Source organism: Dreissena polymorpha, chromosome 10 (genome assembly GCF_020536995.1).
Source record: "Dreissena polymorpha isolate Duluth1 chromosome 10, UMN_Dpol_1.0, whole genome shotgun sequence".
Lineage (NCBI taxonomy): Eukaryota > Metazoa > Mollusca > Bivalvia > Myida > Dreissenidae > Dreissena > Dreissena polymorpha.
The window spans coordinates 84,846,834-84,870,675 of record NC_068364.1 but is presented as its reverse complement, the minus strand read 5'-3'; the positions used below and the strand labels follow the sequence as shown (position 1 = coordinate 84,870,675).

General features: G+C 38.5%; 6 protein-coding genes and 1 non-coding gene across 9 annotated transcripts in view; 3 read left to right on the top strand and 4 right to left on the bottom strand.

The window, feature by feature from the left end:
- Window positions 1-1,224, bottom strand: part of LOC127847419 (GDP-fucose transporter 1-like) — a 291,500-nt gene extending 290,276 nt beyond the window's left edge. For both annotated transcript variants that reach the window (XR_008033961.1, XM_052379322.1), the window contains exon 1: window positions 1,064-1,224. The gene's annotated coding sequence lies outside the window, so the exon portion shown is untranslated. The remainder of the gene's footprint in view (window positions 1-1,063) is intronic.
- Window positions 1-7,370, top strand: part of LOC127847426 (14-3-3 protein homolog 2-like) — a 278,492-nt gene extending 271,122 nt beyond the window's left edge. The window contains exon 2 of the mRNA XM_052379333.1: window positions 6,933-7,370. The gene's annotated coding sequence lies outside the window, so the exon portion shown is untranslated. The remainder of the gene's footprint in view (window positions 1-6,932) is intronic.
- The window catches only part of LOC127847411 (uncharacterized), a 334,665-nt gene that overhangs the window by 264,805 nt on the left and 46,018 nt on the right, over window positions 1-23,842 (bottom strand). The gene's annotated exons all lie outside the window — the stretch shown is intronic.
- The window catches only part of LOC127847412 (uncharacterized), a 292,485-nt gene that overhangs the window by 243,828 nt on the left and 24,815 nt on the right, over window positions 1-23,842 (bottom strand). The window contains exon 2 of one of the 2 annotated variants that reach the window (XM_052379302.1): window positions 15,393-17,906. The exons of the other annotated variant lie outside the window; for it this stretch is intronic. Within the exon in view, the coding sequence (XP_052235262.1) occupies window positions 16,461-17,906 (1,446 nt within the window). The 3' untranslated portion in view covers window positions 15,393-16,460. Of the gene's footprint in view, window positions 1-15,392; window positions 17,907-23,842 lie in introns of those variants that run through there. 2 annotated transcript variants of the gene reach the window in all.
- Window positions 5,365-7,370, top strand: LOC127847425 (14-3-3 protein homolog 2-like). Its single transcript, XM_052379332.1, has one exon. It carries the CDS (start codon window positions 5,485-5,487, stop codon window positions 6,229-6,231), a length of 747 nt encoding a protein of 248 aa, XP_052235292.1. The 5' UTR covers window positions 5,365-5,484; the 3' UTR covers window positions 6,232-7,370.
- Window positions 19,235-19,306, top strand: Trnae-uuc (transfer RNA glutamic acid (anticodon UUC)). Its single transcript has one exon. It is a non-coding gene; the product is annotated as a tRNA-Glu (tRNA).
- LOC127847413 (uncharacterized) overlaps window positions 21,479-23,842 on the bottom strand; it is a 5,406-nt gene continuing 3,042 nt past the window's right edge. Inside the window, exon 2 of the mRNA XM_052379303.1 lies at window positions 21,479-23,842. This exon is cut by the window's right edge and continues 220 nt beyond it. Within this exon, the coding sequence (XP_052235263.1) occupies window positions 21,965-23,842 (1,878 nt within the window). The 3' untranslated portion in view covers window positions 21,479-21,964.

The following is a 23,842-nucleotide window of genomic DNA, read 5'->3' as shown; positions in this document are numbered from 1 at the left end:
TCTATTTTTAGTAGCAAATAATTAAAAGCCACTACAGTGACTGTGATTGACCACTCGAAATGTGCAGCTCCATGAGATACACATGCATGCCAAATATTAAAAGTGGCTATGTTCAATATTGAATAATTTTCTCCCTTTTTAAAGCTTATTACTTCCCTTAAATTTGTATTTTTTACCGTAGACCGTAAAGGATGACCTTTACCTTTTACCATAATGTGTTTGTCAGAAACACAATGCCGCCTACTGCACCGCTTTGATTTATTTTTCAAAAATATATACATGGGCAGGTCAGATAACTATGTCCATTTAAAGCTTATTACTTCCCTTGACTTTGTTTTTCGACCCTAGACCTTGAAGGATGATGTTCACCTTGATATTTTACCACTCAAAATGTGCAGCTCCATGAGATACACTTGCATGCCAAATATCAAGGTGCTATCTTCAATATTTAAAAAGTTATGGCCTATGGCGGACAGCAGACGAAAACAGCCTCGCTAAAAATAACAAGGTCATCACTGGGAACAGAAAATATACATTTCAAGAGAAAAATGAATATTCTCGTTGAAAATACAGTTTGATCAATAATTTCTATAGGGGTTAGAGCAATAGAATGATCTTTTTGAAAAATGATCTGCTACTGGGACAGATTCGTTACTGGCGACCAAACTGTAGTTTATGAGTTGTAACCATTGTCAATCTAAACAGTAAGAAGATTGCAAATATAATATGTATATGGAAATCAATGTAAGTGAATTCTCTAAATTGTTTTACTATATTCAAAACTTTAATTGGTCCACTTGGGTGTTGAGATCAAAAGAAAACAAGCATACCATGGAAACATAACAATAAATAACATTATAGACCAAATGTCATAATTAAATATATCAAGTCAATCTAGTATAGTAAGTTGATAACTTTAATTGTATGTAAAATGAATATGCGATTTACATGTATTTATAATAACAATATAGACATCATTTAAGTTCATAAACCTTTAATTTATAAACATCACATAAAATTCGGATTAATTCGGACAAGCCGAGTCCATTGAATTGTGACTCACATCTAATAAATAACAGAGGTCTTTTATTGGAAATGGCAGAAAAACGTTCCATCTGTCAAATTGCTAAAAACGTTGAACACTTGTATACACAAACATTTATTAATCAACTTTAAATAAAGTCTTAATTAGCGACACAAAACGCTTGGAATGTAATTGCAAACGCCCAGCCAACCAAGAGTAGACTGTGACAGCAAAATATTGAGGCTACAAAATATTGAACCAGACAATATTAAAGTAAAGACAAATCTTATAGCTATAAGCGGCAAAATACAAACAGATCTTACTATTTATTTTTAGCTTGGCTGGAGTCGGAGAAAACCCCATAGCCCGGGGGGGGGGGGAGAGTTACTTCCTATATACGGGTATATAGGGGTTTGCCGATTTTATGGGGTGTGTTTTTCGACTAAAATTATAGATATGGGTATGGTTTTGAGCATCTAAGTAAATATATGGGTAGTGAAATCAGAAATTTGCTTGTATGTAAATGCATACAGATTTGAAAGTATCAGTATCAAAATGAGTATGATAAATGTCATTCTTGTATATTAATGGGTATTAAAAAGTAAATTTCAGTAGCGGGAAAGATATAAAAGCAAAATAAGTATACTGTATTGATATGAAAGAGATTAAAATTCTAGTATGAAATGTGTCCACTTTATTAAATTCTAGTATTTTAATGGGTCCAGTTTATCAAACTTCTTGTATTGAAATGGGTTCACTTTCTCAACGGTATCGTATACAAATGGGTATGCTTTTTCAAAAATCGTGTATCAAAATGGGTCTACTTTATCAGAGTTCCGGTATAAAAATGGGTCACATTTCGAAAGTCTCAGCGGGACACCCCTACCCTAAAATGTGGGAAGTTACCCTCCCCCCGGGTGTCATAGCCAGCTTATCGCGTCGTGCTAAAATCTTAACATTTTGTTAACCTTTTCAGGCATTTGAACATTGGTTCTAAAATGAAAGTTCTTCAACCTACAAAATTGAAACTTCATATGTAGCTGTACGTTGATGAGTTCTACACGCCACAGCCATTTTCGGATCACTAGGTCAAAGGTCAATGTCACTGTGACCTCTAAATAAAATCTGACAAGCTTTCATTTATTCAAAAGTGCACCCGTAGCTGAGCGTTGGCACCCGTTATGCGGTGCTCTTGTTTTATAACGCCTGATATATGCATCTTAAAATAAATATCCTGAGGTGTATGATTCAAAATAATTAAGAAATATTTTTGATATATATTTATGTATTTATGGTAATTTATTATGTACAGTAAAATCAATAAAATTGGCACGTTGCTAAACAGCAAGTCCGACAAAAATCATTATACCACATTAATAATATATGTTTATGTTTAAAATATATCGTTCTTATCACTTAGTTTGACAATTTAAAATTATTAAAGTGTAATTATAATATATCAAAATTGAGCATGTGCGTTGATCTGCTCATTTATATTGGGTTAATCATCAGGAGTGGACCGAGTGGTAATAAAATAATCATATATTATGTTATAATTATATCGTCCAAAACATTTAACATTACATAATTTAAGAATGCTAATGACAAAATAACTGTCGTGTGTCACGGTATTGTTTATCATTGTTTGTATTCTTAAATGTGTATTTTTTTAATGTAATGTTATGTTAATATACCTTGTTACGTTACAGAAAATGATGTGCATACTTGAAATAAGGCGATGTTCTTGTGCACAAATCTCAATAGCCTGTCTAACTGTCTGTATTCTTTATTTATATTAAATCGTAAGGGGAGATGTTGTACAGTGTTCCAGTTAGTAAGTGTATGGAGATAATTCGCTCCGATAGGAAGGGATCCCATGACTCTCAGAATGGCCGAACAAGTTTAATACTCTGGGATTAAAATGTATTGCAATTTGTTTAACCAATTTATTGTTTAAATATATTAACCGATTATATATAGACAGCTGATTTGCGCGTATAAATTTATAAAACAATTAAGTCTGTTTGTATTGTGCTGTATTGTGCTGTTTTGTACTGTTTGGGCAATTGGTCACTTGCCTTAAATAAAGGACCTACTAATTGTGTTTAATGAAAATTCAATACTGCTCCAGCAGCTGGAGTTTCACTTCTTTATATTGTCTGGAATAAACTCTAAATTATAACCACTAAGATCAGAGAATTAACAACGTACCGTAATCCATTAAATGGGCAGGCACCCTTTTCGTTTCCTGTTATAAATTGTGTAGTGTTAATATCATAGTTAACTTAACTCACTAGAGATTTGGTCGAATTCTTTTTTTATAAAAACGTACTTGATCAAAATGTATTCAACTGTGATCAAAACGTATATACATGCATGTATTTATTATTGAAATTTGAAAGAAACCGCATGCTATTTTACAATTAAACCGTCATAAATTATTTATTTTTTTAAACCAAAGAATATGATTATTACATATATAAATGTAATCAGTTAACAGTTAAAATGCACTTTTAATACAATGTGCAAGTACTACACAAAGATATAATATTTAAATATAGAAACATATAAAAGCAATAACAGAACGACATTGTTGAAAGTTGAATGTACAATGACTTGTCATATGGCAAATCACAGCTTAACGAGGCTTGTTCACAGTTTGGCGAAAATGACGATTTTCAAAATAATTGTCTTTGAGTAAAAAAGAATATATACATTAAGTGGTATCAACCAAAATATCACTCCTTACTAAGATAAAAGTTTCAAAGGGTGTTTCATAAATGGATAATTATCATTCGAAATCGGTCAAAAAATAAAATGTTTGTAACGCTCTTGTTTGATTTTTTTTTTAATATGTGGAGAAATAACTAAAGCCTTCGTACGTGGCGCTGTTGTTACGCACTTGTGCTTGCTTCCAGATGTTCCAGGTTCGCATTCGGTGGAAGGCGGTATGTATAATTCAACTTTTTTTCTTACTATTGTAAGTAGTTAAGATTATACACCGATATTATATTTGTTAGTTAACATATGCAATAACATTTTTTTTAAATACGATAATCTGTGAGCAAGTCTCTTTAAAAAATCTTTAACAACACATGTAACTAAGGGGAATACACATACTATAAACAAGATATGAAATTTCAATACTAATAACACGACATAAGAATGAAATTTCTGAATATTTCTCGGCGGAATAAGTTTGACTATATTATAAACTGATACACATATGACATCTTATTTAGTAGCTTGGTTACAGACACGGATTGTGTATAATACGTTGTAGATTCAAAGATCTATATTGCCCCCTTTGTGGTCGCCCTTCTCTGTACCGCATCTCTTTCTCTGACAAGTGTTTGTATTTGGTTTCCGTGAATGTTCCCAACTTTCCAAGCAACCCTTGATAAGCACGAGTTTTTACACTAAGACAAATCTGTATCAAACAACAACTAAAAACATCGGGCAGCCCATGGACTCCATATACCGTCCAACATGAGGAGTGCAAGTAAACAAGAAATTAGTGGGCATATTATCACCACAAGATACATTAAAAGATGCTACGTAAATGAATTCAATCCGTAATTTAAAGGGATCTTTTCACGGTTTTGTAAATTGACAAAATTGAATAAAGTTGTTTTTCGGTTTAGTTGTGATATTTGTAAGAAAACAGTATTACTGAACATTTGCCATTGTCTAATATAGCCATTATAGGTATCTTTTGACGATTTAAAAACCTAAAAATTATAAAGCGTTGCAACTCGAAACGATTGAATAATTTGGAGAGTTCTGTTGTTGTCGTTTAATTTTGTGAAACTACGAAGATTGCTTATATAACGTATAAAGTACGCATTCTATCTATGCTTGGCGGGATAGCTCAGTTGGCTAATGCGTTTTTACTTCAGGATCCCGGGGGTCACTGGTTCGAGCCCTGCTGCGGGCTACTTTTTTTCCTTTTTTAAATTTTATTTTTGATTTTTTACTGGAGCTTTTAAAATTTAATGTTTACATTTATCAATATAAAGCATTTAATGACAAACTTCAAAATATGCTAAAATCTGTGAAAAGGCCCCTTAAAATACGATCGATATTATTGTATGAAAAATAAGGTCCATTTAGGCTAAATGCATATTTATCGGGGTTGAAATATATAATACCATGTTGTTAAATAAATAAAAATAACTATTGCTGCGAAAAAAATCATTATAAGGTTACATATTTCCAATTATTAATTTAAAAAATAAACCGTCAACCTGACCGGAAGTATATCGTGCTGTGCATTATTGACTGGTATGTCATGGTACCATATTTTTGAGCCTGACTTTACACATTTTATCTGCTTCGCGGTAATTACGGGGCTTTGAGTCACTTCCGCTACTAAAACACAACCGAAACAGGAAGCGTGTTGCCGACTGACTAGAATTTTTATTTCTTTGCAATTGTGCATTTGACGTTCAAGAATCAAGATGACTGACCGCGAAAACCGTGTCCAATGGGCCAAGTTGGCCGAACAAGGTGAGAGGTTCGATGACATGGCAAAAGCAATGCGCGAAGTCGTTGAAATGCTCGATAAAGAGGAAAATGGCGAACTAAGTGTGGAAGAGAGGAATCTGCTGTCTGTTGCGTACAAGAACGTGGTTGGTGCCAGACGTTCTTCTTGGCGAATGTTCTCGATGATCGAGGCAAAAGAGAAGGACTCTGATTCTCTGAAAGCTCAGCTGACAAAGAAATTCCGCGAAATAATCGAGCAAGAGCTGGATAAAATCTGCGGCGAGGTATTGGAGCTTTTGGAAAAATACCTTATTCCGAAGTCAACGTCGAGTGAAAGCCAAGTGTTCTACCTTAAAATGAAGGGAGATTACTTCCGGTATAAGGCTGAGTATACTCATGAGGATTTGAAGCAGAAAGTCCAAGATGAGGCTGAGAAGGCATACATCGCTGCTATGGATACAGCAAAGGAGAAGATGCCACCAACCCATCCTAACCGATTAGGCTTGGCTTTGAACTTTTCTGTGTTCTACTATGAAATTCAAAATGCTCCCGATAAGGCCTGCCATCTTGCCAAGGGCGCTTTCGATGATGCTATTGCCGAGTTAGATAGTTTAGACCAAGAATCCTACAAAGACAGTACGTTGATAATGCAATTATTACGGGATAACCTTACTCTCTGGACATCCGATGCACAGCAAGATGATCAGCAAGTGGAAAACTGAAAAAATCATAGACTCGCTTTGTAAGACAGTCTGAATGAAAAACTAACAGTGGTGAAAAACTCTTGTTAACAAAAAATGTGATCTTAATTGAACGGGTTTTTAAAATCTTCCTTGACTTGTTAAATTTGGTGTAGTCGTTTAAAATTCAATCATGATATAACGTATGACGGTATCGGGTTGTATGATGAAGAACAAATATGTGCTTTTCAATTTTTGCATGTTGTGCTTTGCATTTCTTATATTTAATTATTCATTTTTAATATTAAAACTACCACTTTACAAAAAAAATAAGTTAGCTGCTTAACATTTGTCAGTCTGATATACTTTTCTCAACTGAAATGGGATATGATCAAACTTTAATTACCAGTTTAATATCAAGATATTTAGATGTAAAAGAATGTCTTAGTTGGTTTTCATTGAAGGCTGTTGTCTTGTTGTTCATTGTTTCCAATACACACACATTTATTGAATGTCCAGAATGTCTTGTGATCTGTGTATATATTATGTAATGATTCATTTTCAACAGCATATTAGTCCGTTAAAGAAAGAGGTACTTGTCTTTTCTGTGATATTAATTTTTCAATTCTTCAGGAAATCTCATTTCCAGTTAAGTTTCTATTGGTTAATTTGTCACTGATTTGTTTTTTTAAATCACACACATCTCTTTTTACAAGTGCTTTGTTATTTAATATAAAATCAAGTAAAGCTCTTCAATGTGCTATATTAAACATGTTAAGAACTTGTTTGTGTTGTTTTCGTGCCAACAGTATATGACCTATATGTTGTGCTTAATAACATTTTATGTTGTCAGTTTTATAAGTTTTGAAGCCATTTCAATATTTTGAAATGCATTGCTTGATGTAGTTGTCATGTGAATAGAATTTCTTTATAGATCATTTCAGTGAAATTTTCAGTTGTTTATCAGATGTTAAATACTTGCTTACAATAACTTAATTTTATATTTTTATAATGTTGAAAGTAAAGTTCATAATTTGAAGAGAAACCAAATTTGTTTATGTTGCTGTTTATTTAATAGAACCATTGTTTTTTTTGTATGCTTCATAGAGACACTAGCAGCATATATTGTTTCCAGTTTGGTCACTCATTTAGCAAATCTTAAAATTAAATGGTTAACACTTGACTGCTTTGTTTTTTTCTTCTGAATTTAGAAATATAAATTATGGTGCTTTGATATGAGCCTCACAGGCCAATCAGTGACACATGAATTTGTTTTCATGTAAGCGAAATCTCTGTACAAAATCCATTTGGTTCAGAATGTGATTATTGGTGAAGACACAATGGCAGGCTTATGCACATTTAAAAAGTAATGTTTTTAGAGTGTGGCTAAATGTCTTCGCTGAGCTTAAGTCTGCTGAACATGTCCATATGCAATAAAATAGCTTCACATCTTATTCTTAAATTAATTACCAATAGATATCTCTTGAAGGGGTATTGTGGACAGAATTTATTGAATGTTTGTAAAGACACAATATAAATGCCGATTTTCCCTTAATATAATTGCACATCAAAATGAGAACATACTCGATGGATTTGCCAGCAAATTAAAATGATTTTTATTACTCAAGCATGGTCTTCTTCACCCAAACTCATTTTGCTTAATCTTAAATAAAGTAGACATAAACTTTATTTTTCGCTTAACAGTTAATGGAAAAAAGCTGTGAAGTTTAATTGGCTTAATGCGTTTTGCCGAAGTGTTCAAACAAACAAGTACACAGTAACAACATTTTGAACCTTGCACTCCTGATAATATTATATACAGTTGAGAATATAATAAACAAAAATTTATTTCGCTCGCTCTCACTTCAATGTCTTCATAGTTTGGGGGCCATAAGTTATTCGCAAATTATCAATTCGTTGTGGCATTAATATGCATGACTGATTTATTTAGTACATCTTCATTTTTGGTGCATCAGCAGATGTTCAAATTCATACAGAAAGGCCCAGTTGTCTTATTACAAAAATGGAAATTCTATAAAAATGGAGATTTTGGAAAACGATTTGAAATAGAATAGTTATTTCGCGAAATTGGAATTTTCTTACGTACTTCGGTGGTTGGCATCTGTTATAAGGCGTTTTTTTACTCACCTGAGCATAACGTGCTCATGGTAATACAATCATATGTCTGTCCGTGACGTGCCTGAGCATAACGTGCTCATGGTAATACCATCATATGTCTGTCCGTGACGTGCCTGAGCATAACGTGCCCATGGTAATACCATCATATGCCTGTTCGTCACGTGCCTGAGCATAACGTGCTCATGGTAATATCATCATATGTCTGTCCGTGACGTGCTTGAGCATAACGTGCACATGGTAATACCATCATATGTCTGTCCGTGACGTGCATGAGCATAACATGCTGATGGTAATACCATCATATGTCTGTCCGTGACGTGCTTGAGCATAACGTGCACATGGTAATACCATCATATGCCTGTTCGTCACGTGCCTGAGCATAACGTGCTCATGGTAATACCATCATATGTCTGTTCATCACGTGCCTGAGCATAACGTGCTCATGGTAATACCATCATATGTCTGTTCGTCACGTGCCTGAGCATAACGTGCTGATGCAGATGGTAATACCATCATATGTCTGTCCGTGACGTGCTTGAGCATAACGTGCACATGGTAATACCATCATATGTCTGTTCGTGACGTGCTTGAGCATAACATGCTCATGGTAATACCATCATATGTCTGTTCATCACGTGCCTGAGCATAACGTGCGCATGGTAATACCATCATACGTCTGTCCATGACGTGCCTGACTACGTGCTCATGGTAATACCATCATGTGTCTGTCAGTGACGTGCTTGAGCATAACGTGCTCATGGTAATACCATCATGTGTCTGTCAGTGACGTGCTTGAGCATAACGTGCTCATGGTAATACCATCATATATCTGTCCGTCACGTGCGCGAGCATAACGTGCTCATGGTAATACCATCGTATGTCTGTCAGTGACGTGCTTGAGCATACAGTGTTTATGGTAATACCATCATAATTATGTATGTCCGTGACTTGCCTGAGCATAACATGCTCATGGTAATACCATCATATGTCTGTCCGTCACGTGCCTGAGCATAACGTGCTCATGGTAATACCATCATATGTCTGTCCATGACGTGCCTGAGCATAACGTGCTCATGGTAATACCATCATACGTCTGTCCACCACGTGCCTGAGCATAACGTGCTCGTGGTAATACCATCATACGTCTGTTCGTCACGTTCCTTAGCATAACCTGCTCATTGTAATACCATCATATGTCTGTCCGTGACTTGCCTGAGCATAACATGCTCATGGTTATACCATCATATGTCTGTCCGTCACGTGCCTTAGCATAACGTGCTCATGGTAATACCATCATATGTCTGTCCATGACGTGCCTGAGCATAACGTGCTCATGGTAATACCATCATACGTCTGTCCACCACGTGCCTGAGCATAACGTGCTCATGAAAATACCATCATACGTCTGTCCGTCACGTTCCTGAGCATAACCTGCTCATTGTAATACCCTCATATGTCTGTCCGTGACGTGCCTGAGCATAACGTTCTCATTGTAATACCATCATGTGTCTGTTTGTCACATGCCTGAGCATAACGTGCTGGTGGTAATACAATCATATGTCTGTCCGTGACGTGCCTGAGCATAACGTTCTCATGGTAATACTATCATGCCTGTTCGTTACGTGCCTGAGCATAACGTGCTGGTGGTAATACAATCATTTGTCTGTCCGTGACGTGCCTAAGCATAACGTGCTGGTGGTAATACTATCATGTCTGTCCGTCACGTGCCTGGGCATAACGTGCTGGTGGTAATACAATCATATGTCTGTCCGTCACGTGCCTGAGCATAACGTGCTGGTGGTAATACAATCATATGTCTGTCTTTGACGTGCCTGAGCATAACGTGCATATGGAAATACAATCATATGTCTGTCCGTGACGTGCATGAGCATAACATGCTGATGGTAATACCATCATATGTCTGTTTGTCACATGCCTGAGCATAACGTGCTCATGGTAATACCATCATATGTCTGTCCATGACGTGCCTGAGCATAACGTGCTCATGGTAATACCATCATACGTCTGTCCACCACGTGCCTGAGCATAACGTGCTCGTGGTAATACCATCATACGTCTGTTCGTCACGTTCCTTAGCATAACCTGCTCATTGTAATACCATCATATGTCTGTCCGTGACTTGCCTGAGCATAACATGCTCATGGTTATACCATCATATGTCTGTCCGTCACGTGCCTTAGCATAACGTGCTCATGGTAATACCATCATATGTCTGTCCATGACGTGCCTGAGCATAACGTGCTCATGGTAATACCATCATACGTCTGTCCACCACGTGCCTGAGCATAACGTGCTCATGAAAATACCATCATACGTCTGTCCGTCACGTTCCTGAGCATAACCTGCTCATTGTAATACCCTCATATGTCTGTCCGTGACGTGCCTGAGCATAACGTTCTCATTGTAATACCATCATGTGTCTGTTTGTCACATGCCTGAGCATAACGTGCTGGTGGTAATACAATCATATGTCTGTCCGTGACGTGCCTGAGCATAACGTTCTCATGGTAATACTATCATGCCTGTTCGTCACGTGCCTGAGCATAACGTGCTGGTGGTAATACAATCATTTGTCTGTCCGTGACGTGCCTGAGCATAACGTGCTGGTGGTAATACTATCATGTCTGTCCGTCACGTGCCTGGGCATAACGTGCTGGTGGTAATACAATCATATGTCTGTCCGTCACGTGCCTGAGCATAACGTGCTGGTGGTAATACAATCATATGTCTGTCTTTGACGTGCCTGAGCATAACGTGCATATGGTAATACAATCATATGTCTGTCCGTGACGTGCATGAGCATAACATGCTGATGGTAATACCATCATATGTCTGTTTGTCACATGCCTGAGCATAACGTGCTCATGGTAATACCATCATATGTCTGTCCATGACGTGCCTGAGCATAACGTGCTCATGGTAATACCATCATACGTCTGTCCACCACGTGCCTGAGCATAACGTGCTCGTGGTAATACCATCATACGTCTGTTCGTCACGTTCCTTAGCATAACCTGCTCATTGTAATACCATCATATGTCTGTCCGTGACTTGCCTGAGCATAACATGCTCATGGTTATACCATCATATGTCTGTCCGTCACGTGCCTTAGCATAACGTGCTCATGGTAATACCATCATATGTCTGTCCATGACGTGCCTGAGCATAACGTGCTCATGGTAATACCATCATACGTCTGTCCACCACGTGCCTGAGCATAACGTGCTCATGAAAATACCATCATACGTCTGTCCGTCACGTTCCTGAGCATAACCTGCTCATTGTAATACCCTCATATGTCTGTCCGTGACGTGCCTGAGCATAACGTTCTCATTGTAATACCATCATGTGTCTGTTTGTCACATGCCTGAGCATAACGTGCTGGTGGTAATACAATCATATGTCTGTCCGTGACGTGCCTGAGCATAACGTTCTCATGGTAATACTATCATGCCTGTTCGTCACGTGCCTGAGCATAACGTGCTGGTGGTAATACAATCATTTGTCTGTCCGTGACGTGCCTGAGCATAACGTGCTGGTGGTAATACTATCATGTCTGTCCGTCACGTGCCTGGGCATAACGTGCTGGTGGTAATACAATCATATGTCTGTCCGTCACGTGCCTGAGCATAACGTGCTGGTGGTAATACAATCATATGTCTGTCTTTGACGTGCCTGAGCATAACGTGCATATGGTAATACAATCATATGTCTGTCCGTGACGTGCATGAGCATAACATGCTGATGGTAATACCATCATATGTCTGTTTGTCACATGCCTGAGCATAACGTGCTCATGGTAATACCATCATATGTCTGTCCGTGACGTGCCTGAGCATAACGTGCACATGGTAATACCATCATATGTATGTCCGTGACGTGCACGAGCATAACGTGCTCATGGTAATACCATCATATGTCTGTCCATGACGTGTCTGAGCATAACGTGCTCATGATAATACCATCATGTCCGTCCGTCACGTTCCTGAGCATAACGTGCACATGGTAATACTATCATATGTCTGTCTGTGACGTGCATGAGCATAACGTGCTCATGGTAATACCATCATATGTCTGTTTGTCACATGCCTGAGCATAACGTGCTCATGGTAATACCATCAAAGGTCTGTCCATGACGTGCCTGAGCATAACGTGCACATGGTAATACAATCATATGTCTGTCCGTTACGTGCCGGAGCATAACGTGCACATGGTAATACCATCATATGTATGTCCGTGACGTGCCTGAGCATAACGTGCACATGGTAATACCATCATATGTCTGTCCATGACGTGTCTGAGCATAACGTGCTCATGATAATACCATCATGTCCGTCCGTCACGTTCCTGAGCATAACGTGCACATGGTAATACTATCATATGTCTGTCTGTGACGTGCCTGAGCATAACGTGCATATGGTAATACCATCATGTATGTCCTTCGCGTGCTTGCGGCCATGGTGTGTCTCTTCAAACTTCAAAAGACATCTAATAAACCACTGGACAGAAATAGACGACACTTTCCAGGAATGTTCCCAAGGTGGTCAATTTTCCTTAAAATTATGCTCTTCTGGTGAAACTGGAGCGGGGTCTCAGTTTTACTAAGGCTTATATAGGGTAGGCATTTGAAAATTTGTCCGAAACGGTAAGACAACGAAGGGTTTCTTATAATTTATGAAGCACCAACTAGAGGTCCCCTACAAAAGTTGTTTAAATAATTCACCAGGGTTTAAAGCATGCCCCGCCCCGGGGATCACTAGTTTTAAGTTGAAGATATCTTCAAACTCTTCTATTAAACCGTCGATTCTAAGGATTTCTTTTTTTTCGTGTAGCATCATCGAGAGATCATATAGAAAGTTTGTTATAAATAATGATATTGGGGTAAAAAATTGCCACTGAGTTCACCAGTTTTACACTGGGACCTATATTTTGTTTTTATAAGGTCACTGTTTTACATTGATTTATATAGCTTATAGGAATATATGTAAAAATTTCGCCAGAAACTGTGAAGCCGAGTATCTTGATAATTAGCATCATCTAGAAGTCTTATATTATCAGGTAGTGGCCTTCTACTAAGATGTTCATATAAAGCAGCTTCATGCAAACGAGTGGAATGTTTCACATAGACTTATAAAGCAAGATGTGTTCAGATTATGCAAAAAGGCTTAATAGCCGCACACCAGGGTTCTGGAGTATTTGGGGCGTGTTCTGAGAAAACTGGGCCTAATGCATGTGCGTAAAGTACACAGGCTAATCTGGGACGACACTTTACGCACATGCATTATGCCCAGATTTCTCAGAACAAGGCTCATTTTTCGATTGAACTACAGTGTCTTAGGTGAGCGTTCATTGCTCACCAGCGTCCGCCTGATATAAAGTTGAAAATGGCTTTCACTCACTGCCGCGTAATGTGAAAAAGGTATCTTTGTATCTTGAAACAAGACGCTCAATGGACTCACGATTTGTGTTCACGCTATGTCTTCGTTTAACTTCTGTGCGAAATCGTTTTTATTTGTAGACGAAAAAAATCTGTTTTCCAACTCCCATTTGAATGGATAAGTTTATCGATTAATGAAACTAACCGTCTGGAAAACAGAATAGCCGTCATTGCTTTCCTAGTAACAATTGCTCATGGTAACAGTACATTAAGGTCGTGTACGTATCGTATTATCAAAGGTCTGTCCATGACGTGCCTGAGCATAACGTGCACATGGTAATACAATCATATGTCTGGAGGGGGCACTTCTCCGGATACCTCGTATTATGCGTACGCAGGCCGTGGGCCCTAGGGCCAGGGTCCCCCACCCCCAGCTGCCTTTCTAGTTATTTTTTAATATAAATAATTGGGCCTACTGCAAGTTTTCTCAGATAAAAGGGTCCACAGTACACTTTCACTCAATACAAAGAGGAGATATGTTTTATTGTCCCTAATTAAGAAGGGGATTAGCGATAATTTACTCCCCAGTAGAGACAGGCCCCTAGGCAATGTTTTCTTATCGCATGTACACACATCCCCGATCAGTCAATTACCCCTTGGGATCCTGAATGCTTCATCTATCGATGGTCAATGTAACACGTGTTTTGACTGGCCAAGGAAAGACAAGCAGCGAATGGAAGCAAATGATACAGGAGTAACTTGCAGTCTGTTCAGGTTTTATGCTGTCTGCTGCTTATCATTATCTGAGGATTGGAAATGAAGCCTTTAAAACTTGAATCTAGTAAGAAAGGTATTTAATTAAATGTAACATTCTAAGGGACCACACATGCCTCAAAATACATATCTAAGTGTTAAAGGGTTAGGCATTTAAATTCACCTTGAAAAGTGCCAAAATAGGGAGGGAAGACCCCTCCCGCACCCTCCCCGGTTGAGACCCCTAGTAAAAAAATCCTGCTTACGGCCCTGGTGTGAAGCATGTCCAAATGTGGTTTCTGTTTAAAAGCATTCAACAAAGTTTGCATTACCGGTATGTTGATTAAAACGCATCAACAATACGGTGACAGTAAAGTTGTTGTTTTTTCTCTATGAAATAGCACCAGCTCACTCGCAATAAACAATTTCCGTTTTCGCAGATAATCATTTGCAATGTTCATATCTTTATAGATTCAGCGTCATCAACAATAGTGTTATTGATCAAGGCAAGCGCTCGGTCTTCAAAAAGTGATCGTTTTCGAAGACAGACTGTCGCAGTTTCAATAATGAAACGAGAATAAACATAACAACAGTCTGTACGCATATATTCACGTCAAATGCAATTCCGTCCTTATTTCAGGTGTCAGAGATGTATTAAGCATAATATATGGCAAGGAGAAATCTCATCGCAGTCAGCGAATGTATTCGAGGGTTATCTAAAAAGATAGGCATGCATTTGTATTAAAGCTGTGATAACAATATAAACACAAGTGGGATAAAACCAAAATAATTTCCAACAAAGCAAAAAAAAAATTCGTTTCAATTTAAATAGTAAATAAATATTAAGAACGAATACATTTCATAATGTTTAGTAATATATATAGCAATATACTATATATTTAAGCACCAAACACAAAACAGCCCTATATTAGACAGCCATACAAGTGAATTGTTCAGTTATGCTATAAAAATACTCGTGTAAAGCACGATGCCTGATAAAATAACACTGTTTAATAGAAAGAGCTGCATACATGCACATTTAACGGAGTTTTCAGATTCACAAATTATGCTCTGGGAATCCGGACTTAACCCAATTATGCCTAGCGTCCTGAAAAAAGGACATTGCAATCAGCGTAGACCGAGATGAGACGCCGCACATGCGTTAAGGCCGCTATTCCCAAAGCGAGGCATATATTTTTTATATAACATTTAGCCTGTACACTTCCTGAATATGTGATCTTTATGAAGCTGTCGTTGTGGCGAGGGTTTCATGGAGTCTCTGCCGTTCTCTTAAATTAATCAATTCTAGAATGTTGTCTTTCCTCTACGTTTCTTATCCGCATATAGTCTTCGGAGTATAGCCTCTTCCATTTGTTCATATATTGCTATGGTTGCCCACCCGAATTCAAATGAGTTTGCAGCGATAATAGAGCTTGAGAATTACCTCTGCAACATACTCGTACTTTTGGGAGGCATTCCTGAATTCAATAGAGCCTGAGACGATACCTCTGGTAACTATAGAATTTTCTCATTAATATGAATTTGTTACTTGTAAGAAAGACTTTTTACATTGGTGGTATTGTCCACTCTTACCTTCTTTTCTACCTCCCGTTCTTTCTCCTTCTACAACTCCCTCTTCAAATCTTTGAATTAAAAAGGCACAGTACAATGCACACTTTCCATTCATCCACAACTTTGCTTTTAAATTCAATGGAATATTTTGCGCTCTGACATGATAACTTACGGCCAATAAAAATCTCGAATGGCTCCTTACTTACACACACACACACAACTATTACATAAAATACCTAATTCGCCACTTATACATGCCAAAAAGGCACTAAATCAGATAAAACACGAAATCGTTAATGGGTAAATCTGTCAAACGTGAATATATACATTTTCATACAATACATCCATAGATATAAATAGGGCATTTTCACATGTTCTTAAAGCACAATCAAGTTTTATTGTTATTTTTTCACGGAGATTCAAGGCTGGACACAGACGAAATTTGGGAGCTTCTCCGTCGCCGAAAGTGGACTGACGTCGCGAACAGCGTATTTGGAGTCACGGGGGCGCTGCCGTAACCGGAGCTTGGATCGCCGCCAGTAAAGAAGGGCGTCGGCGACAACGCGCGCGGCTCCAGGTCCGTGTTGATTCCCGGAAGTTGACTGATAAAGATCACCATCTTGCGGTGACTGCGGATTTTCAAATCGGAGCAATAATAGCCCATGACCGACCAAGGCATGATAGTTGAGGTCAGTTCAAATCGGAACTGTGGAGATGCGCATGCGATTGTCTTCTCCAACAAGAAGAGGATACCAGGAAGCACGTGGGCAGCGTTGAGTGACTTCAGAGAAACCAGCGAACAGTTACCCTCGTCACATTTATGCAGCGACAAGAAAATGTCCAAAAGGTCTTTGAGGTCTTGTTCATTTTCACATTTAGCGATAAACGTCGAAAGAATTTCATAGGTTTCGAACATAGACTTGCAGACGACTGGGCATTCAGTGTGGATGACTTCTCTGATATTCACGTGGTTTGTAGCCTTGTCGAGCGCGTTCTTCACCTTGTCGTGCAGACGTTCGAAAATCAGCCAGACGATATACGTACGCAATGACCAGACGAACAAGCCGGCCAGCGTTTCCCGCCAGGTGGCGCCCATATAGCGACACGGCAGACTGATACCCAGATCGCGGACGACCGTGATCGTCGGCCGCTTCCGGCATCGGTTGTTTACCGGGATGATTTTACACATGGGCCAGGGATCCTCCTCTAACATGAATTCCACCTCGTGACGCCACTTCCGGCCGGTAAAGTTGTGGCAGACGCGGAGATAGTGGATGTCGATATCTCCGTCGACATCACTGTTTTTCTTCATGTACACGGGTCCGCCTTGCTTGAACATGTCGTACGACTCGAACTCGGTGTGGCGCGTTTTCGTAACGAGCAGACGAGAAACGGATTTGTCTTCTGCAGGGTAATCCAAAACTTCTAGAAAATATATATTCATGTTACTAAAAATGCTTTCATTCTCGTACTTCGCTAACGCAATCGACAGCTTTATGTTTCCCAGGGTCGTCTCTTCTTCCGGACCCAGCTGTTCCTCTATATCCGGTTTAAACCAGAGTCCTCGGATTTTATGGTAATCCCGTAGCACACTGTAATCATCGGTCGGGCGCAGACTTGTGCTCTGACTGGCGAATATGGGCACCGCGTCATCAAAAGTGAGAATGCTTGTAACGCAATCAAACTTTGTGTAGTACGTCTGCAGTACCGGCGTTAGATCACCGTCCTGCACACTTCCGGGAATCAGGTAGTATTGGCGGCTGTCCACCGATGGTTTCCAAAGCGTCAGAGTGTCTTCTTCTAGGAATATGTCCCTCAACTTTGAATGCGGCGGAATGCGAAGTGGAACGTTTGTCTGAAGTGAGACAAAAATAACAACAGCTTGAATTGGGCGGAAAGTAAACCACTTTTCAGCCTCAGTATATCATCATCATCATCATCATCATCATCATCCTCCTCCTCCTCCTCCTCCTCCTCCTCCTCCTCCTCCTCCTCCTCCTCCTCCTCCTCCTCCTCCTCCTCATCATCATCATCATCACCATCAACATCATCATCATCATCATCATCATCATCATCATCATTTGAAAACATATATGACAAAAAAAACTGAAAGGTGAAGGACACGAATTAATTGGAAAACACAATGACAAAATACAACGGGACAATAATGCATTTAAAATGTTACTTCAACGCTCTATTTGATGTAGACACAATTAATAATAAAAAAGATGAAACGTACATAAATTATGATGATATGAATTCTTTTTGTCGATTTTCACGTATTATATTTGTTCGCCTGACAAAAAAATGCGCTCAGACCAAGTGCTGAAAGTCATGTAAATACATGTACTGTATATAGAAAATAATCCGAAATAGTTTTGCTCGATGCTATTTGCATTTCATAAATACTGGTACCAATCATAACGCAATCATAACGGAGACTGTTAAAAGAGAAAATGTGAAGTACGTTACGATATATACGGGAAATGATGTTTTAAGGGACACTTATTGACACCATATACATGAATTTGTTCTCCTTATAAACTAACCCGTAAATTTTCCGTACTCGGGGTACATTTAAGTATAGTTCCCTGAGTACATTTAAGTAGTACCCGCTCCGACAATGAACGATTGAGCATTATGTAGCGGACGGAAACAGACAAGTGTTTACAACTTACCGAAATGAAAATTGGACATCATATTGCTTTTTTGCCACGCAGAAATGAATATTATTATCGTACTGTCATGAGCAGATGTACTGCAGTGACTAATAACATGTGAACGTTAAGCATGTCGAAACAATGATAAATAATGGGCTTGCCCGGTGAGACATGTCGTCACGTGACTTACTTAAACTAAGCGTCTTCCGGTAAAATGTTTGCTGTAGTAACAATAATTGAGATTGCTGACGGGATTTCATGCAATAAAAGAAGCCTTTCAAATATTGATGATAGACAACTCCGAGTAGACATTGTACGACGCTGTGTAGGAGTTATCTTTGTTTGTTTACCTGAAATGAAATATTAGTCGCACAAAGGCAAAATATATTGATATATAAGTTTACACGTGTAAAAATGAACAATTACAAACTAAACAAACAAAAATGATATAAGAAAGTGTTCAGCGTTGTACTTAATGCGTTTAATATGATTATCTATAAACTTTCCGCCAAATATGGTAGTCTCCGGTGTGGTCTAGTGGTTAGGATTCCTGGTTTTCACCCAGGCGGCCCGGGTTCGATTCCCGGCACCGGAAGTGTATTTTCCTTTTTTTATTCTTTAAAGACAAAGGACTAAAAACTTGCATCCATCTTTGAAAAGTAAAGCAATTTACAGTATGTTTTATTTATTTTTTTAGATTCCGGCGAATTGCAAAATAAACAAGACTAACTAACATCTTATTTTATTAAGCAATAAGTGCTGTTTTTATTTTACGAGATGAATATGATGCAACATAATCTTTGTTTTAATCATGTGCATGTATCTGTGTTTGAAACAAAAGCGTACACACGTTCAAAATCATATCTACAGCAGTGCTATATAATTATAAAAAAAAACATTATTCTAAGTATAACCCTTATGGCAAGCGAAATGCCCATTAATTCCTTAAACCACGTTTTTACAGTTAACTATATAGTTAAGAGACTTTGAACCCGGGTTCAAAGTGCCGTTTGCACATTAATTCCTTAAACACGGGTTCAAGACTTTGAACCGCGGTTTTAAGTCTCTTAACTATATGGTTAAGAAACGACCAATGCAATCTTGACATTTGCCTTCTAATTGTGGTTAAAGCTCCGCTGATTGGTTGTCTCTGAATTATGTAGATAAGAGATTTGTATCTAATTTTAGACAACTTTGAACCGCGGTTCAAACTCTTGAACTCGTGTTTAAGCAATAAATGTGCAAAGGGCACTTTGAACTCGGGTTCAAAGTCTCTTAAAGGGGCCTTTTCACAGATTTTGGCATGTTTTGAAGTTGTCATTAAATGCTTTATTTTGATAAATGTAAACATTGGATCTAAAAAGCTCCAGTAAAAAATCAATAATATAATAAAAAAGGAAAAACAAAAGTAGCCCGCAGCAGGGTTCGAACCAGTGACCACCGGAGTCCTGGAGTAAAAACCAATTAGACCGCTCGCTCATCCTGCCACGTATGAATGGAAAACGTATTTTATACTTTATATAAGCAATCTTCGTAGTTTCACAAAATTAAACGACAACAACAGAGCTCTCCAAATTATTCAATCGTTTCGCGTTGCAACGCTTTATAATTTTCAGGTTTTTAAATCATCACAAGATGCATATAATGGCTATAGTAGACCATGGTAAATGTTCAGTATTACTGTTTCCTCACAAATATCATAACTAAAACGAAAAATTGCGAATCTGAAACAACTTTTTTCAATTTTGTCAATTTACCAAAACGTTAAAAGATCCCTTTAACCCTATAGTTTACTGTTAAATAATTAATGTGCATTGCGGGCGTCTTAACCCCAGTTTAAGGCTTTGAACCGCAGTTTAAGACTTTGAACCGCAGTTTAAGACTTTGAACGGCAGTTCAAAGTCTCTTAACCCTATAGTTAAGAGAGGACTAATAAGGAATTAATGTGCATACGGCACTTTGAACTCGGGATCAAAGTTTCTTAACTATATAATTAACTGTTAAATAATTTATTGTGCATTCCGCGCCTCTTAACCGCAGTTTAAGACTTTGAACCGCAGTTCAAAGTCTCTTAACCCTATAGTTAAGAGATAACCAATGAAGTCGCGGCATTTACCTTCTTATTGTGGTTGCAGCTCCGCTGATTGGTTGTCTCAGATAACAGATTTGTATCTATTTTTAGACACACTTTAAACCGCGGTTCAAAGACTTGAAACCGTGTTTAAGGAATTAATGTGCAAACGGCACTTTGAACCCGGGTTCAAAGTCTCTTAACTATATAGTTAACTGTTTAACCGTGGTTTAAGGAATTAATGTGCATTTCGCTTGCCATATTGGTTGTCTCAGAAAACAGATTTGAACTCTACTTTTGTGATTTTAGTCTTCTCTTGTTTTCGTTTATTAGTTGATAGTGATAGTTAGGTAAATAATCCACCAAGCCTAGAATATATGTACAAAGAATTTCCGTATTTTTGTAAAATACACGTGTTTGCTGAACTTTTCGCCAATTTTAATTGCAGTTTTTTTTTTAAAGTAAACGACTATAAGTTTGTTTGAACGTTTAAAATAACAGTTATATCTAAAATAATACTAATATAATAAAATAAAAAAATAAGAAGATATTTTGGCTATAGCTTTTGTGGGTGCTATGTTCGTCAAGTTACAACAGTGGTTTCCCAAAATAAGGATATCAAATAACAGAATCGTCAAAAGTTCAGAATTCTTTCTCTGGAAAACAGTGGGGCTCAGAAAAGAAAATATCAACATCAATGATCACATCAGTGTATTTATATAAATAGTTCTATATAATAATATATTTGGCGATAAATGTATGGGCAATAAAATCAACTAAAACAGCAGATATAACAAGCATCTATACACAATAAATCCTGTACAGTCAGAACTGCAAAAAGCGAGTTCATGATTGCGACAAGTCAAACAATACAAGAAATCTCATGTCAGAGGGACGAGATTCGGTGCAATAACACGTTAGCTCATAACTGGAAATAGAAACGAAACTTTCATGAGCGCGTTATAGTTAATTTTATGTATTATGTGTTCTTGTGATTATACCAGCCACATCACATCGAAAACAATAACTTTCATTGTTGTTTTAAGCAACTAAGAATTTGTTTACAACGTATTTAAGCACAGTGAAAACATGTAATGATTTAGCTTTCTGATATAGTGCAGTACTTTTTTGATACTTAAGACGAATAGGTTTACATTTTAGGCGGTAACGAAGGATGTAGCTTTATTCGGAACAACTTCCACTTGCAGAAGTTTCTTCAAAAAGCACTCGTTTCGCCTCGTCTTCATCTATGTCAGGGGCAATAACTCCAAAAAGTGCTTTCGTCTGCAGATATGTCACCCGATTTTGCGCATGCTCAGTGAACTCTAGCATATTTAACTCAACGGCGAGGTCACGCGCTATGTTGGCGTGTTCAAGTGCGCGCACGAAATTGTTGCAACGAAATTGGAAGTCACACTTTGCCAAACGGAAATGCATTTCGAGTATTTTCGGAATAGGGATGTCTGAGTTTTCTAATTGAGTTATGTAACTTCCGGCGGATATGACATCTTCCTTCGGAGGCTTAATCTGATCCATGGTCAGACCGTTGTCTCCACAGCGCAACAGAAGAATGGCAAGGCGACAGAGGGCGTAACCGAATCCGAATGGGCCGTCCTTCCCTCCGTCACGTTGGAAGTTCGTCATGGCGCGCTGAAAGCTTGTTTTTGCCCCGTTAAATAAGCGATTATATGCGTGGAAAGCGCTCGTCTTACTGAGATTCAAACAAGTGAGTTGAGTAGTTTTACTTCGGCCGTCGTTCAAATATAACCACCCGGCTGCGCGTCCGGTACAACCGACCGGATCTGTCTCCAGAATCATCATCGCCTCGTCCAAGGTCTCCTGCAACTTTGTCAGCTTCTTCTGGGTTATGTACATTCGAGTCTTCGCGGTAAACAGTTCTAAAGCAAAGTAGCGTGGGTTCGAAGTCTTGGGGACGAGTTTCATGGTTTCACAGATGTGTTTTTTCGCGGAATCGAAATCGGTCCGGAACAGGTCTCGACTGGCGTGCAGGTATCCCAGAATGCACATGAGGTCGTTATTTGACGAACACGACGCTTTCAATTGGTTTGAGTAGCTTTCAAATTTCTCGTACTGGCCTTGGTTGATCAACGTGCTAAGAAAGTTGAAAGCCACATGAATTCGCTTGCTCGTTTTCTCTGACGTAATGGCCGTGGCTTGTTTTGGTATAATTTCCCGCGCACCGCATTGCAGCGCAACTGCGCAATTCGATTGTTGTTCACTGCCTGACAATTTTGTGTCAACTTTGGTATCTCGCTTATCATGACGATCGTTTTCCTCCAGTTTGTGTCGAGGTTTATTGGACTTTAGTTTTGTTATTACATCAGCGCCATTGCGATGTGGATGCTTGTTGACGCTTCTGGCGTCGTGTATACGACTGGCCTCAACTGAACCTGGAACCGACCCATCAATGACATCGCTGCTCGTTTCAGTGTTTTGCACTCTCCACCCCGAGGCCGTATACGGAACATTATCAACGGCAGTTGTATCGAGATTACATGGTGGGACCATTCGTTTCGCGCCGTGCTCGCTGGTAAAGTCGAACTCCTTTAAAGCCGTGTCATGAGTAGTTCGCTGAGAGGTCGACGTGGAACACGTTTCGTGTTTATGGAGACTTTTTAAACTCGCAACCTTTTCGACTAAAAAGCCGTATTTTTTCGAAAGAGATGCCGCAAGACTGTCAATCACACACGTTTCAAAATTGAGAAGAAGTAAAAACAATGTCTCACAGCGAGTTCGTCTGGTTGAACAGCTCATTATTGTGTCAAGGTCATCGTTTACCAGAATTCCATCCTGAAACAGTCGGTCGATGACGTCACGAGGTTCAACGTTGTCCAAAAACGAACAACAATGTTCGTTGAGCAACGCCAATAGTTTAGAATTCGTAGTCGAATGGCAACCAACTATTCTCTGAAGAAAACTGAGACACATTTCACATTTTTTGTTTTCCCGTGTATTTTCTTCTGCAACATTAAGTTGAGCGTTCAGCTTATCCACCAAAAAATCGTATTTTCCCACCAATAATGCCTTTTGAAATGACCC